The 17977-nt window shown below is 41.5% G+C and overlaps 1 protein-coding gene across 3 annotated transcripts in view; it reads right to left on the bottom strand.

Annotated features, from left to right (window-relative positions):
• Positions 1 to 17977, bottom strand: part of PPP2R3B (protein phosphatase 2 regulatory subunit B''beta) — a 47299-nt gene that overhangs the window by 8800 nt on the left and 20522 nt on the right. For all 3 annotated transcript variants that reach the window (XM_084844316.1, XM_084844318.1, XM_084844319.1), the window contains 5 exons: positions 5684 to 5869; positions 3706 to 3809; positions 3149 to 3251; positions 2025 to 2099; positions 315 to 401 (listed from right to left, as the gene is read on the bottom strand). In XM_084844316.1, the coding sequence (XP_084700442.1) occupies positions 315 to 401; positions 2025 to 2099; positions 3149 to 3251; positions 3706 to 3809; positions 5684 to 5869 (555 nt within the window). The remainder of the gene's footprint in view (positions 1 to 314; positions 402 to 2024; positions 2100 to 3148; positions 3252 to 3705; positions 3810 to 5683; positions 5870 to 17977) is intronic.

Here is a 17977-nt window from a genome sequence, read left to right as displayed (position 1 = left end):
TCTGTCTTGTGGGCCAGAGGTTCCCTGTGCCTGGTTTAGATGGTCGTTTGAACTGGGCCAAATCTGCGGTGCAAACTTATGTTGTCATTACCTGACTTGCAAAAATATAGCATATGCTGCTGCTGCACCCAGCTAAAATTATATTAAATCATAAACATTAACTGTACATGAAGATACTCCTAAATGGAAATAAGATCTAAAGAAAAACATTTGTACCCACTGAAATAGTCCAGCCCTCAGTAGTTTCAGTGCCATCTCCTTGAACAGTTAAATAAGCTTTATGCTGTCACTCACAAATTTTACACATATCATACCTGTAAAAAGCTGCTTTTCCTAAGTTCATTAGAGGTGATTCTTCCTGACCAGGACCTATTTACTGTATAAAATATCCTTTGTATTACCTGCAGGAAGAAAATAGAGTATGAATGGTGTACCAAGTGCTCACATTAAAATGGTCTGAGTACTTAAATATAACAGAATTACTTGCTACATTCTGCTTTCACTTCTGTTATTTATCTGTTCTGTGCAGATACTCAGGATTTACCTGACAGTGACAATAAATCAGTTCAGGCAACTAATTTTCTTCTTTGCTGTGATCATGCACAGTAAAGTGAGGATATGTAACTTGAGCCCTTAGGATAGGTAGCAAAAGATGCCTAACACAATACACACACAGTTTGGACATTAGTCCCATGGATTTCAGTGAGCCTAACTGCCAATTGATACATTTAAGATTGTGATTTAGAAGAGTAGGAAAATTATCATTCATTCTTCAGTTGCAAAGACAGTCCCCTAATTTCCTGTGTTCAAGTCTGAGAATTAATATTTTATACAGGTATGTTCTACATACTCCAGTGACACCATTTGAAGTATATAATAGCTTGTATGTATGTATGTATGTATCTAGCTGCATCATAATAAAAGTTCTTTGGGCAGCTCACAATATAAGCACATTAAAATACAACATAAAACATTTTAAAAACTCTGATTAAACCTAAGAATAAGACACAATTAAAAATGGATGAATAAAAAGGTCTTCAACTGTTGCTGAGAAGACCATAAAGATGGTGCCAGTTGACCCTATCTGGAAAGATTGTTCACTATCGTGGTGCCGCTACCAAAAAGGCTCTGTGCCTAGTGGTTACCTGCTGTTAGTGGTTACCTGCTATTAGTGGTTAGTTCGTGTGGCGGGGGGGACTCAGAGCAGGGCCTCTGAAGAAGATTTTAAGATTTGGACAGGGATATATGGAAGAAGGCAATCTTTCAGGTAACCTGGTTCCAAGTCATTTAAAACTAGCACTTTAAATTGGGCCCAGAAATGGACTGGGAGCCAGTGCAGCTGGGCAGACAGGTGTAATATGGTCAAAGCACCCTGTCCTAGTTAAGAACTTTGCAGCCCTGTTCTGGGCCAACTGCAATTTTTGAACTATTTTTAAAGGCAGCCACACACAGAAAAAAATGCATGATTAATTATGGCCATGCTATCTCCATCCAGGTGAGGTTGCAGATGGCTTATCAGCCAAAGTTGATAAAAGGCACTTTGAGCCACAGAGGTCACTTAAGCTTCTAATGACAATGCTGGATCAATAAATACACAAATGGAATAACAATAAATAATAGTAAGCACTCCCAGACTGTTTATAAGTATGTAAGAAAGGGCCAAAGTGAAAGCAGCAGATTCACAGGTCTGTCCCAAATACCTAGAAACAAGGTATTTTGCTTTTTAAAAGCAAAATGGGGTGTGCAGTTGAGGAGTGCCAAACCCCTCTTTGCCTACAGCTTACCTCTCTTCAGCATGGTGCCCAGGGGCTTTTTTCTTTAGCCAAGTTCTAATACTGGAAGTGTGTTTGACTGGGAGAAAAGCGAGGAGGGTTCATCCCCTCTTTGCTATTAAAAATGAATATCCCCATCCACTGCTTTCTCATGTAACTGAGACAGATCCGTATTTGAACCCATCGATTTGCCATTTGCAGATCTAGTTTGCGCGTCAAGACAAAGTTTTTTTTTATAGACAAGACACTTACTGTTGTAATGTATCGAGAATGAAATTCTGATGCTTCCTTTAAGAAGACTAGACTAGGATGACTATTGACCACATCCTAAGAAAGAAGTATGTAAGTTAGAGCATGTAGCTGGCACCCATTGCCAGCACAGGCAACACATAATTTTAACGTGCAATTCCTTCATGAAAACATGACATTTAACCAAATCATAAGTTGCAATATTAAAGGACATCTTATACTGTATATCAGCCTTCCCCAAGCTGGTGCCCTCCAGATGCTTTGGACTTCAACTCCTATCAGCCCCAGCCAGCACGGCTAATAGTCAGGAAAGCTGGGAGTTGTGGACCAAAACATCTGGAGGGCGACAGGTTGGGGAAGCCTGCTGTATACTGTTACAATACCATTATTTAACTTAAACAAAATGTCCACACCATTTTAAGATGATGTAACCAGTAGGACAGGAAGGCCTGGCGTGCTATGGTCCATGGAGTCACGAAGAGTTGGACACGACTGAACAACAACAAACCAGTAGATATCAATTTGAGAAAGAAAACTCGAATTTACATTTTAGAAATATGCAAAAATCTAGTTATTTTGGAAGGCACTTCAACAAAGACAGAGGAATAATGCAAAGAAGCACATTTGGGGAACAGACAGGTGTGGGGCAGAATAAGGAATTACCGAGACTGGGTGGGTGGGCAGAGCAAACATATGCGAGAGGGACTGAAGAGACTTCAGAAGGCAGTGGAGATGGAATGGCCTTCATGTCAGCTTTGGCTGAGAAGAACAGCACTGTCTCTTTTTCAAACAGTTCTAGTAAACTGGGTGCCTAGGACGAGTTTCAGTTTATCTACCCATCACTGATTATGTCAGTGGGTTAGTACATGAGGCCTTTTGTTGTTTATTCTGTCAGTCACTTCCGACTCTTCATGACTCCATGGACCAACCCACACCAGAGCTTCCTGTCGGCCGTTGCCACCCTCAGCTCCCCCAAGGTCGAGTCCGTCACCTCCAGAATATCATCCATCCACCTACATGAGGCCTACCTATCTTTATTTTTTAAATTGATAGAATGTTAACTGAACCAGTAAATACTTTTTGGGGACCTAAGAGATAATAATAGTAATCAAGAAAGTGTAATTTACTTGTAACAATGGAATGAAGTCTTCTTGTACCAAATAGTTACATCCAGGGCTCTTCAGAAGATGAACAAACTTGGCAGCAGCATCATGACAGGTCTGCAGTATCCTGAAAAGCATAATTCAACTAATGTGTGCAAGTATGATAAGTTTATATAGCCTGTTTTTTCCAGCAAAAAATGAGCTGAAGGTTTATTCATAAGCATGAATGAAACCTCTAATCCAAAATTCCTTAAGTTGCCCTCTATATATCTCACTAAAAGTTAGGAATGTGACAGGCTTAAATGTGTAACTACTTAAACTCAGGAGTGCCTTTCTTTCTAAACTGAATCAACTGTGTCTTATTTTGCCTTCACCCTTCTTTAAAAAATCAGTTTGAAACAATCTAAATTATCAAATGTAATGGTAATTCTACAGCAAATACAAAATAAGATATTCTGGGCTGGGAGAGGCAATAAGATATTCCTCTGGTCATATTCCTTAGCTTAATGCTGAAATTTTCCTAGAAACATTCAGTTACTCTAAGACATGATGAAATGGCCTTGCAAAGAAATCATACTTACTTTCGCCACATTGCAACAAATTTATGAACCGATATAAATCCTGTTCGCTCTCCTCCAGCACAATAAAATAGGGGACCTTTCCAGTAAAGAGGACATTCACAGGCCTAAAATTAAGGCATATCAGAAGCAAATTTGAGGGTTATTCTTTCAGAACCAACTTTAGGGCCTTTGGGAAAAAGCAAGACAATCATTTAATTTTTATTGCACTATTATCACTGTAAGCAATAAATTGCATTATAAGAATTATTGAGTAAAACAGATGTGCTGTCCTAGATGCTAAGGAACCCTAATTATACTGATTTCAGGACTTAAGTAATTTCTTTTCACACCACTTAAAACAAACCTTCGGAGCCTGAATTGCTTCGTATTATAAATATTGGTAGGAAAAGATACCACTACATTTGTTTAACACCAGAAAGATAAATGCTTAATTTTAGTTTCAACAGTTAAAGCACAGGCTGTGATCCAGAGACCAGTATGATTAGGAGGGGTTTTTTTTTTTTTAAACGGGCACATAAATTGCCTCCTGCAAATAGCAAAGTTTATGGTCATTGAAGGGAGGCTGCTGGAAAGGATGCATAGATAGGCATATATACCATCTACAGCAGCCTCCCCCAAGATGTGTTGGATTACAACTCCCATAATCCTCAGATAGCATGGTTAGTGGCTGATGGGAATTGTAGTCCAAACATCTTTTTTATATATAATAATTTTATTTTTTTAAATAAACATCTATAGGGTGCCAGGTTGGGGAAGGCTGATATAGCATACAGAGCATTGCTTGATTGAGCCCCTATCACTTTATCCTGCACCTCATGAGGTTGTGACTCTTTAGATAGGTAAATATATTATTGTCAGTATCTGTGTTACAGGATTTAACAGACTGTCTGCCTATACTGACTAACAGAAGTCCATAACTCACTTGAGATATGATCTCTTTAATTCCACATGGTGACTGAATCAATAGCACAAATGATCAGTGGCATAATGGTAAATCTTGAAGTATAAGAGCTCATCATGATAGCCCCCTTAGCTGTGCCCCCAAGCAGAAGCCATAATCCAGTATCCATCCACCCACCTTTTCTATTATTTATACTGAAAGAAGCTAACACTCTGGTTAAAATCTCCTTCATAAAACACAAGGCATCCAAAACAAATTATCCACAGTTACGTTTATGGGGCATGACCGCAATCCTACGCATAGTTATCTGGGAGTAAGCTCCAATGAAATAGATGGTGCTTACTTCTGACTGCATAGGTTCAAATTGTAAAACACAGTGTGCTTTCAACATTGAGCTTTTATGATTTTTAGTGAGCTGAAAGCTAAAACCTTTAGCTTTTAATTAGAAATGCAAACAATCTGGCAAAGAAGTGTTACTATTCAAATTGGTAGCGTGAAATGTAAACCCCATCAAAGAAAAGGAAAGACATATCCACCCTTTGCTTGATTATTTTCCTCACTGTCTGACTTCTTCTGCACTAATCACAAACAGTAAAACTTGAAAGCCTTGTTATCGCCTCCTTCACTTGCCGAAGCAAAGACAGTCCTTCAATTATGCTGGTGCTCCAGCAGCACCAATGAGCAGCAGCTCATTGCTCCTGCTCTGTAAAAAGTCCTGGAGCTGTGTTCCCTGCAATCCCCCGCTTCACTGCACCACTGCAAATGATACACCACAAAGCCTAACTGAGCATAGCCGTTTACAGTCCAACCTCAGTAAATTATGGGCCATACACATAACATGTTACCACCGCACCTGACTCTTGCAGCATGATTGAGACCCTATTCACACATACTGTTTCCCAAAAAACATATTAAGGCTACAATGCTATGCACACCTATCTGGGACTCAGCCGCACTAGACATAGAAGTAAGTCCAACTGAGCAAACGTGCATAGGATTGCAATACACAACATTTCAATGCGTTTACTGATATCCATATCCAGGTATGCACCCAAGAAGAAAAGCCTATTCACTCACCTTTGCAACTTTACCCATATCTTCCAATGTTGCTCGCTCATTTGGAAACTGGGAGAATGTTTTCTCTATCTTAGCAATGACTGCATCTATATTCACTTTTTCTTTTGGACATCCATGGGGAAAATAAAATGTTGGAATGCTTTGGCTCAGAGATGGCGTCAAAGGTTCTTCTTTCTTTGACTGAACCTATAGGAAAAGGAAAAGTGTCACTTTTAAGACATGATAAAAAGAACCCAGGCAACTTGACAGTTCTCTCTCTGAAGTTTGAAGAGTACACTAGGGCTGCAATCCTACACATAATCTGGGAGTAAATCTCATTGAACTCAGGAAGATTTACTTCTGAACAGAGATGTATAGGATTGCCCTGTAATTTCTCCACCACTATTACATTCTCATGCTAAGGTTTCAGTAAAACCAACTGGAGCAAAAAGGGAAACTAGGGTTTTTTTTTGTAATATTGAACAATGACATTCACTATTGCCAAAATTTGTGATTCAAAATGGTATATTTTGCCTTATAACCTCCTCACCCACTTTTAGAAACAGATTTCTAACAAAACATCTGCAATTATTCAAAGGTTATCTATTACTGGAACCAACATTACCAAGTAATCACAAGCAAATAATGAATAGTTTTGCTAAAAGTGACAGGACTACACTGTAATTTCCAGTTGTTTGGTATATCCTTATCTAGCAGAATGCAAGCTTTCTTCCAAGTTAAAATGGGGAAAACAAGGAGTGGAAAAAATACTGCATCCTTGGAGAAGATGAGGGGACCCCTGCTTTAAAATAAGTCTCAGTTGAAAGAAAAAAAAAAATCCCATACCAGCATATGTATATATGGAACAGGTTACCAGTCCTGGAACATTAAAAAAGTGGCATTAACATTTTTGATGAGCAACTTAATTAAAAAGATATGAAGGAGAATTTGTCTTTTATTCATATTGCCCTCTGGAGCTATGACAACATACAGCTAAATGACAAGTGCTACTCTAAGTCTGCAGTCCTGTACAGCAGGGATGGGGAAACTCCAACTGGTGGACCAGATGCAACCCTTGGAAGATTCCATTTGGCCATGGTGTGGGAGGTAGGGACCACAAGGTTAAAGCCACCCTACCCTGCACATCAGGGTCCCAATTCGGATTGGGCCTCCAGCGCCTGCAATTTGCATTGGAAAAAATACCTCCCAGTGGAGCGAAGTGGACAATTTGGACTTTCTCCCTCTCATAATACTAGAACCTGGGATCATCCAAAGAAGCTAAATGGTGGGGGATTCAGAACAGATAAGAGGAAGTACTTCTTCACACAATGCAGATTTTAAACTATGGATTTCACCACAAGATATAGTGATGGTCACCAACTTGGATGGTTTTAAAAGGGAATTCGACAAATTCATGGAGGAAAAGGCTATCAATAGTTACTAGTCATGATGGCTATATACTACCTCCAGTATCACAAGCAGTACGGCCATACTGGCTGGAAATGGTGGGCGGTACAGTCCAACACAGCTGGAGGCACCAGGTTCAGGAAGGCTGCCCTGGAGAGATAACCTTTCTATTCCAGTTTTTCTACCAGGTCCCTGGGCATGAATGACTTTGATACACTTTGCTATGTATTGTCAGACTAAGTCTGCAATCCTATACACACTTACCTGGGAATAGGTCCATTGAACTCAATGAGGTTTAGAGACAGGTATAGGATTGCACTGTAGGACAAGTATAAAAACACAGCACAATTTGCACTATCAGCACAAAAGACTGGGCATACATTTCTATAGTCAATTACTGTTTCTTGCTATGGAGATAATCTGCTGTAAGAAATTGCTGAAAATCTCGAAACCGATTTGCAAATGTACTTGTAAGACACTACTGAGTTTTGATATAACAATCTGTGTTATTTTTTTTACTGTGCCCTGTGGTTTCAAATACATATAACTAAGTTTTGATGGATACCCTTGCCAAAATATTTGAGAGCAATTGTCTTATGAGACAGCACAGCAGTATCATGGTAATATGTCATCAGCATGCAAGGAACAGTTAAGTTCTGTCTGCTGTATTCCTGGATATTATTCTCTGTAGTCCGATTATTTCTAAATGAGGATAGAGCAGGAATAATAAAAAAATAGAACATAAACATGCTATCTATGAAGTGCATGCATCTTTGATCTGTGAGACTACAGGGTCGTAAGTGCAGCATATCCCTTATCAGATAGCCCCCCACCCCCTGTTTTTAGGTTTGGATGCTAGATTTAAGATTTCACACTTTATCTTTCAGCAAACCATTTGTGTTATGCTATCTCCTGCTTAAGGCGACTCCTAATCCCTGTTCAAACAATAGGGATCGTCCTCTGGGCATACAATGAAATTGTATACTGTGGAGGCGCTGCACAACTGGAGTGTGCCCAGGGCTGGCTCCACGTTTGAAAAGGCCTAAGGCAAAGTACCCTCAGTGGGCTCCCCTAATGGCAGTAGTGGTCTGTACCTTATTCCTGGCCTTGTCCCTGCTGACATGTTTATTCCTCCATAATGTAATGTTGTAATGTGCATTGCTGTACATACAGCATTATATTATGGGGGAATCAACATGTCAGCAGGGTCAAGGGGGGAGGAGTCAAAATGTCATGGGGAGGGGCTAAGTCTAGCTGCCTGGGCTTGGCACTCCTGTCAGAACTCTTGGCCAGCCAGTGCTGCTGGGCTGCTTCTTGGGCGGGCAGCCTGATGGACAATCAGGCAATAATGATGGTGGCAGATGGCCAGACAGCGGCTCTTGACAGGAGTGCAGGCTTCAGGTAGCTGAACCCACCCTGGTTGCCATGCTTTCTCCACAATGCAAGGCTGCATTGTGGGGAAGTCAAAATGGCAGCTAAGACAAATTCGGTTGCATGTGGTTGGCACTGTTTTCAGTGCAAGGCAAGAAAAGAATGCAAGGTTCAGAACTTGCCCGGCATCAGCACTTGTGGGTTCTGCTGCCTGGGACCCCAGCATCTGCCCACAGATGCCATGTGTGTTGGTGCTGGGCTATGAAAATGGACCAGCTTTCCCCAACCTGATGTACCCTGAAAGTGTCCAATTCCCATCATCTCTACTCAGTGTAGGCCCTGCTGGCTGGGCATGGTGGGATTGGTACTCCAACACATTTGGAAGGCACCAGGTTGGGGAAAGCTGGTGTAGGCAATGCTCCACACAATCATGTTCCACCTCGGAAAAGCATGAAGAGCTGCTTATGTGCAAAGGCACATTTCAGACATTTGTTTGAATGTGCATGTGGTGTGGAGTGCAGCTTCCTATCATACATGCATTCCTTGTATGTGCAGGGGACAACCCTCTTATCTGAATAGGGCTTACAAATCTGACCTGGATTCGTATCCTGGTTTGTAGTATGAGATTAAACCACAGTTTCCCAGTTTGGATATCATGGAAACTGGTTTAAACAAACTACTATAAACATGTAGTCAGTGTGCAAGAAAAGGAGGGAAGGGCCCATGACACTCATTCTCAGCTTAATAAACCATATTTTATTAAGCTGAGATCATAACAAAATAGCATGGAAAAGAGATAGATCCTAATATTTACCACAATTCAAGCAAAAAAGGCAAATTTTAACTTCTTCAACATGCTACAGTTGTGTCTTGATTCAGAATTTTATCCAAAACGGAAAGGAATATCCAAAGCTCATAATGTAATGTTGACAACAAAATAAATTTGTCAAAAAACAAAACATGGTTCTTATTTTGGTAAAAGGTGTAGAGCATGAATAAGCCTACTGAACATGAATAAGCCTACTTGTTGATAAAACAGATTCTGACAATGGTAAACACCACTGTAATATATTTAAGAACTAGACAAAACTGATGCATAGTAAAATTTAACTTCTAGCTATTTATGGATCAGTTGAGGCAGAAGCAAATCACACAACCCAACTCCCTCCACTTCCTAAATAATATTTAATGGAATACTGCCAGGTAGTGACTATTTTAAGTCATTCATTGCTGGTGAACAAACACAACTCTTCTTCAGAGGAGAAAAGCAAAACAGGGGAATGGGGGAGAAAAAAGCTGGGTGAGATGTTGGAACCCCTAAATCTGTGGTTTGAAAGAGTCTCAAAATGGAGTGCTAAATGTGACAAGGAGACTTAGGGCACCATCCTATGGGTTGCGCCATCCTATGGGTTGCGTCCTTGATGATTGTAAGCCCTCAAACTCGGGGGCTTATAATCATCCTGTGCAGGGCAGGAGGAGATCACCGCCTCCTCACTCCTTTGCCCTGCATTTTTGCTAGATGGGCAATTTTGCCCATCTAACTGGGGCTCTGTGGAGTGGGAAGGAGGAAGGCTGAGGCAGCCAGAGGATTCTTCATAAGCCACCGACCCCAGTCTTCTTCCCTCCCTGCCTACAGAACCACACCCACCTCTCTGAGCTTGCGTTTGCGAGTTTGTAGAGGCAGCCGGTGTGGTTCTCTTCACGCCGGCTGCGAGGGGGAGGGGAGCTCAGGCTCCTGGGTCTGATGTCGGACCACTGTCTCCAGCCTTGGATTCAGGAATCTAAAAAATCCTATCACCCTCCCTCCCCAGATGCTGTCTAGGGGCCCTAGGATTGCTCACTGGAGGGAGCAATCCTATGGCTGCTAGTCAGTGGCTAGGCAGCCACAGGATATGTCGATTTCTGGGAACCAACCATGGAGCCCCAATCTGAGGTCGATTCCCTGAGAACCGACCTCTCCCCCCTCCTGTGCTGCCTCGAAGAGGAGCTCAGAGTGGCAAAAACAGGGAGTTCCTGGGGGTGTTCCGGGGCGAGGAAAGTGGAAATGCTGGTATGACACATCCAATGTCTCATCTGGCTGCCGCTTCCCTTGCTCTGACTACCTGCGGCTAGCCAGCCGAAATCGGCTGTCTAGCTGCAAATGCAGGGTGGCTGAAGTGCAGAGGGGACGATCCCCTCTGCGCTTCTCCTGCTATCTCTGCGCCTATTGGATAGGCGGTCACCTCTAAGTTCGGAGGCGGCCGCCTATCCCTATAGGATTGCACCCTAAGTGGATTAGTCCCTGATAGGTGCAAAACTGATCTAACTTTGCACCAAGAACTTCTTGAACAAAGAAACAATACTGGCCATTTCCCCATTTTTAAAAAATATAAGATCTAGTACTTATTCACATCTGACCTCAGCTCTAAGGAGAACATACAGGTCTTTTGTGAGGTAGAGAGAGGAGTTAAAGAAAAATGTGGTAGCCTTTACATGGTAGATTAATTTTATATTGTGCTCTAGATAAAGAGCAGAAGCCAATTTTGGTAGTATAACCCAGCGATTGGAGAGTGACTGGAACTGTACATATGGCTTTGTATTGTGGGAAGTCAAAATGGCAGCCAAGGCAGGTTTATTTGCACTCTTGTCAGTGCCACTATTTTCAGGTTGTGGAAGATCACAGAAACATAGGAAGCTGCCTTATACAGAGTGAAACCATAGGTCCATCTAGCCTAGTATTGTCGACGCTGACTGACAGCAGCTCTCTAGGGTATCAGGCAGAAAATCTAACCGGAGATGGCAGGGATTGAACTTAGGACTTTTAAGCAAATCACGTGTTCTAACACTGAGCTACGGCCTCTCACTACGATCCCCTTGAGCTTCAGGATCACTTTCCCGAATGCTTATATTCGGTACTCTTCAAAACCATACTAAATGGACTGACTGTTGGAATTAATGTGATTCTCACATAAGGATCCTTGTGCTTTGTCCTCTTCTCTTGCTCCATACCCAAAGGTATTGCAAAAAAAAAAAAAAAATAAATGGCTATGACAAGCACACATAGGCAAGGCTGTGTGCATTCACAGTACTGCAGAAGAGTTCCAGAATTTGTTACTGTTGAATCCTGAATGACTCAGCTTTAATTTAAAAAAAATGTTCCTGGCCTTTACGGGACAAAGAGATTCAAAAGTACATGGGTAGAATCTCTAAAGCTGGGGTGGAGGCAGTGGGTGGACATACAGTATTTTTCCTCTTTATTGCTCCGCTCTAAGACTAAGAGAAGCATAATTAGAAAGGTTGCAGAGTTGTGCTTCTCTTGCCACAGCATCTTGATATATGTTTTTTATTACATAAGAATATACACAGCTTTGTACATTTAAGCTCCTACTATGAAATGAAAGTTTGCAAAAGGGATCAACTGCAAGCAACTTCATGACAAGAGTGAGATTAGCAGCAGCAAAAGCGCACCATACAATTTAAGTTTGTAAGCATTAATTATTTTCTACTGCAGCCAAATTGAGGACAACTGAGTATAATCTGTTAAGACTTTGGATTTGAAAATGCTGATTATATTTAGAATTCCCTTCTTTACAACAGTACGTTGCTCCTTACACATTAGGCTTGTTACAGCCAAAGGACACCACCAGCTGTTTGGAAAAACAAAAACACTCCCATCAGCAGACAGTGAGCCTTTCAGTAAACACCTTTTAGGTTTTCAGGTTAGCTGGTATATGCTTACAAATTCTTATTCCAAAGACTCAGAGAAATTATAGGCAAAAGGGTCAGAGCTACCTTTAATGTTTTTTGTTAAAGAATTAAGTGAATTTGTTGTGTGCCACTACTTCACAAACCCATCCTCAAGTTGTGACTGAAAAGAAATATACATACCCACTACTAGTTTTGTTTTACTCTTGATCATAGAAAGAAAATAGGGAAAGGTTTTGTAACTGGAGAAAAAAAAATATAATGATTTGTAATCAGGACAACATATTGACCAAATTTTTAGAATCCTTTCAAGTTATATTATCACTAGTCAGCAATATGCTAGCACTAATATGCTAGGTTTTCATTAAAAAAATTTTTTTAGGGTTTAATTACTGCATGACTGCAGTTGTATTGCAGAACATGAATTTGACTTCCAGTGCCACATCTGGGTCACGAAAAGTCCTTTCTTCTAAAAACAACAACACAAAACACATTAGTAACTTTCTAGCCCTCATTGGTGTAGAAAAAATGTTTGCCTTGACATCTATTGGAACAGAAGTACCTGCTATTCTCCTCCCTTATTTTTTATGTTGCAAAGTAGCCATGACCAAAGAAAGAACACTCGTTCTGGATCAGACCAAGGTCCATCTAGCCCAAAGTTCTGTTCACACAGTGGCTAACCAGCTGCCCAGGGAAAACAGGACATGGGTGCAACAGCACCCTTTCACCAACATTCCCAGCAATTGGTGTACATAGAAATACTGCCTTTGACCATCAGGCCATTGATAGCTTTATGCTTCATGAATTTGTCCAATCTCCTTTTAAAGTCATCCAAACTGGTGGCCATCACCACATCTTGTGGAAGTGAATTCCATAGTTTAAGTATGCACTGTGTAAAGAAGCACTTTGTTTTCTCTGTCCTGAATCCCACCAATCAGCTTCATGTGATGACCCCAGGTTCTAGTATTATGGGTGAGGAAGAAAAACATCTGACTTATCCATTTTCTCCACCTCTATCATGTCTCCCCTTACTTCCTTTTTTTCTACTAGACACTACAAAATATTATGGGGTTTTAACATAGAACTTGTCCTTCAATCATCTATGAGCTCTTATAATTGCAAGGTTGAGCCTGCAACATATATACAAAATTTTCTTCCATATAGCCCACACACAAAACTTAAAAGCCAAGAAAGAAAGATAATCTAGTTACATGTCTACTTATTACAGGGGTGGAAGTTAGAGGAAGGGGTAATATTGATCCAGGAAAAATGTAATTCAATATGAGCCCAAAAGCATTAGATACATGATTGAAAACAAAACAAAAACCTCTTCAATCTCACAGGTAAGCATGCAAGACCATAATGTCAAACACTTCTCTCTGCACATTATTTTTTTGATCGCTGTGGTGGTTTTGGCAATAGTGGCCACAATATCAATGGACATTCAAACACATGTCTGATAAAGCACACGTGTTTGAGTGCACTCTGAAAATACAGCAAGTGTTTGTATATTATATAGGCACCCATGGAACTGGGAATGATTGCATCTTCTTGTTGAATGTTTGCTACTGTGTAAACATTAAACAACTTTACCAGAAGAATACCATAATCACGATAGATCCCCCCTCCTAGGTCTGCAAATTGGGAGCTCATGCCTGAGTCTGCACAGCGGGGGCTCAATGGGGTGATTTCTGGGGTGGGGACGATGTCTGGGGACGATGTCTGGGGTGATGTATAGAGTCGGGGCTTCGGGGCTTCGGGGCATGGGGAGGGTGCTCCAGTATAGGCGTGATAGTTCCTATCACTTTGTGGGAAGGAATGCATGCCTGGCTTCTGGCATGCCTGGCCCCATCCCCAGGCATCCCCCCCAACTTCAGGCACTCACCACACAGACCCAGGCATGAGCCGCCCCAACTGCTCTCCCCTGCCAAACTGAAGCCTCCACCCTCACCCTGAGCCCCATCTGTAGAAACTCACCCCCAGCACAAGTTTCCACCCACAATCCCCCACCTCAGACACTGACTTCCAGACACCCACACCCAATATGAACCCCCACTCAAGACTCCACCCCCTGCATGATCTCCCATCCCTGAGCCGCCTCCACAAGCATCACCTTCTGAGACCCCACCCTGAAGACCCAGGCATGACTCCCCCATATCCCCCTCTCAGCCTACAGCCCCTAACCATTCCCATCCTGCACACACATACACACACACACACACACGGCATGAGCCCCCTGACTTCCAAATCTCTTGCGCTTTCTATTGCAGGCATTTAAAAACACATTGACTTCAGTAAACAAAAAATGTGAATCAACCACTCTTCTGCAGGGGCGGGGCACAGCCCTTTTCATTCCCTCTCCCTGCCTTAAACCTTGATTGATTGACCTGGACCAAGCTGCTCTTGCCATGGGGCTCCAGAGGGCCCCTTTAATTCCTCCCCCTCTGGTCGCATGCCACAGCGCAGCGTGAACATTCCGAAGCCTCCAACCAACTACTCTCAATACAAACAAATGGTGTGGTGTGTTTGTGTGTGTGTGTGTGAGTGAGAGAGAGAGAGAGAGAGAGAGAGAGAGAGAGAGAATGAATCATATCTGCCCCAAACCTTGACCAATCTTGCTGGATTTTATTTTGCTGCTAATTGGCCCATTCTGTCCCAGCCTGGCAAAGTTGATGGCTTTCTGTATATATTTCACGCAACAGGCTGTTGGTCATACCTTTTCACTCTTTTTTCTCGAATTTTCACACTAAAAAAAAAAAAACTACCATAGCCTATGCACTTGAAGAACTCCACACAGACCTATATCTCAAAGGGCAATGCTAACTTCCGTCCATGAGACCCTGCATGGGGGGCTAATCCTTTTTCCTTGTAACACCCCATAATAAGCTTTGTTATGCACCAAACCTAGTTAATCTGCTAGCAAATTACACAGCTAACTACAGTATGTGCAAAATTTGGGGCAGATCAAACAAGGGGGAGCTTAGCAATACCCCCCATACTGACTTTTTGCCCCTATGGGAAAAATAGTGTTCCCAACCATAACTATAAGATTGCAGCCTTAAAAGCAATTTTAAACATGAAAATAAAAGTAATGGTACTGTCAGTAGTTACCCACTTCTTGATCCAACCCAGCAGCTGAAGTCAATGGTCTAGGCCAGGAGCAGGCAGAACACAGATCAGATCACACAGAGATCTACTAGCAGGCCTGTAGTAGATTGGTGAGTGTTTCTGACTCCCGAATGTTTAGTAACAAAAACTATCTAGCAAGGCTACTGAAACTAAGAAACCGGTGGTGGTGGTGGGGAACTAGGAGTGGATTTGTGTGTGAAAAGATGGGGAGTTCAGTTCTGGTACATTCTTGGGCTGAACACGCTCAGGGCTCCCTGTGTCTTGTGCCTGACCTTCTAAGCCACTTTTTTTTTGCACCTGGATCTGATTGGTGGGCCTTTGGGTCCTTGTAAAAACTGTAGTAGATCCACAAGCTTCGAGTCTGCTCTGGTCTAGACCACAAATTAAAATAGCACAGTATAAAAAAGTCCATAGCAGGGTACAGAGACAAATTTATTCAGCATTGCATTTGGGGCCTAAAATAGCCTTTCATTGGGGAATCTATAAAGATAGCCAAACATTCACTCATGTAAGGTCAATATATATGTATATTTTATAAAATACAAATATAATGATGGGTTCTAAATAAAAAATAATAATTATTTACCACACATTAAGAAACCATTGAACAAAAACTCTTTCAAATCTACAGTGTAAATGTCCTAAGTACTTCTTTACTAACTTCTCCTTTAAGACAGAAGTCTTTACAATAGCAGAAGAGCATTGTCCAATATATAACAAAATTGCAAGTCTATATTTATATTGTGTGAGAGGGTGTGTGTGTGTGTGTGTGTGTGTGAGAGAGAGAGAGAGAGAGAGAGAGAGAGAGAACATGAGTTTGCTGAACACACCCCTAGCAATATCTGAAAATGGAATACTTTTACATCTAATGGTCAGAATCTGCTTGGGGCATGAAGATAACCTCATTAAAAAGTCCAGCATTCCAGCACAGAGCAACCCAAGCCACAACTGAGAAGGAATGTTCAGCTGCATGAAGAGTTCCACTGCCTCTTTACATATTTCAGACTACAATTTCAAGAAGGAATGTCTCTCTATGTATGTGTATACACACGCGCACACACCTACCTCTGTTTCTCTTTCATCTCAACATATATGAAGCACAAAGTAGTTCAAGTGGGTGTATAGAAGAGTCTGTAAAAATATTTAATGTGGATTCCAAAACGTTTCAAGTACCAATGCTTCTATATTAGGGGAGCTGTAGTTTTTTAAAAAGAGCTTTCTTCACACTCTTTGAAAGGAGCCCTCCTGCAAGTAGTTAACCAAAGACCTCTGTGAGGAGGGTAGACTATGGCTTGTCCCAGAACAGAAGTGGCTGATCTGGTGCACTCTTACACAGGGAGGGAAGGATGTAGCAGAGAGCACTGCCTGGATGCCTCTCCAGCAAAAATGCACTGCATACCCTCCTGAGTGCCGAAGAAGTAGATTAGAGATTGTGATGAGGCTCTGATTGATGGACCCAGGTGCTGGTACCAGCCATATCCTAAAAGCCACTAATCACAGCAACCCATGTACTTGCTAGGTGAAGACTCAATTTTCCCAGTAATAAATTATTGTGATTTGAATGCTGGGAAATACAATTTCATCACAAACAGCTATCCCCCATGTAACCAACGAATAACACCCATCATTAAAAAAGAAATCTGGAAAGGTCCACAGAATGATTCGACTTTCCTACCCTTCTTCCTTTCATAGAGATAAAAGTGAAAAGCAGCACAAAAGACCCCATAGTCATGTGCCTCTTGCATATGACTTCCAAACATTTGCTGCCGAACCCTACTCTTGAGAGATTCAGGTGCCCCTTCACCCCTCTGCCACTAGCTAAGACCCAGAAGGGAAGCAGGCTGTGGAAACCCACTACTGTACCTTGAAGAACAACTGTGCACTGCTTAATGCCACTATGATGTCACAGTTCCAATCTTTATCTTAGCATTAAATGTCCAATCCATGTATTTACAGATGTGTACAGTACTGCAGCAGGAAAGCTAGGCCCTTTGGGAATTTGCCATCCTACTCAAACTCCTTGCATCCATCCAAACTCCTTGCACGCATATCAAGGCTAACCTCCACCTCTGCCCCAGGGGATCAAGTAAATCACTTGAGAATAGCATTCAGTATAACAAAGTTTTGACTGATGCCTATGAGGAAATGAGGGTTGGGGGGATGAGGGTGGAGAGAGCATACCAGCAAGAACAGGAGATGGGTGGTGGAGGAAGGATGAACTGTAGAGAAAGGCAGGCTTTAGGAATTTAGCATTCAGCCACAGCCTACATTCCAGTTAAAATCAAGGCAATAATTACATTCCCTGCTGAGAGGATGAGATTCCAGTCTTCTAGCTATACTCTTTGGATGATATCCTCATCAAGTTTTGGATAAAGTTTGTAAAGGTAAGGGAGGGCAAGATGAAAGAATTAAACACTAAAAACAATAGAAGTTGTCAATATGTTATACCTGATCATAAATAAGTTAGGCTACTATTTTCTCCTGAACAGAATACTGAAATATGCAGTAGAAAGTGCTTATAAGAGGAAGACTTCTAGGACCTAAGATTTCTGCAATAAGTGCCTGAAGTTTAAAATTAATATTCACTCATTTATAATATTCCTTTAAAATGAAAGGTATTTCAGTAGTTAAAAATTATGCAACATGGCCAGGTTAGATAAAACATGCAATATAACCTTTAATTGTTTATTTTCAACTGTGCAGTTGCACAATCCAAAGTCTAAA

Source organism: Heloderma suspectum, chromosome 3, assembly GCF_057233095.1.
Source record: "Heloderma suspectum isolate Gila_16-S chromosome 3, 16-S_ref, whole genome shotgun sequence".
NCBI lineage: Eukaryota > Metazoa > Chordata > Lepidosauria > Squamata > Helodermatidae > Heloderma > Heloderma suspectum.
This window is presented reverse-complemented; position numbering and strand designations above follow the sequence as displayed.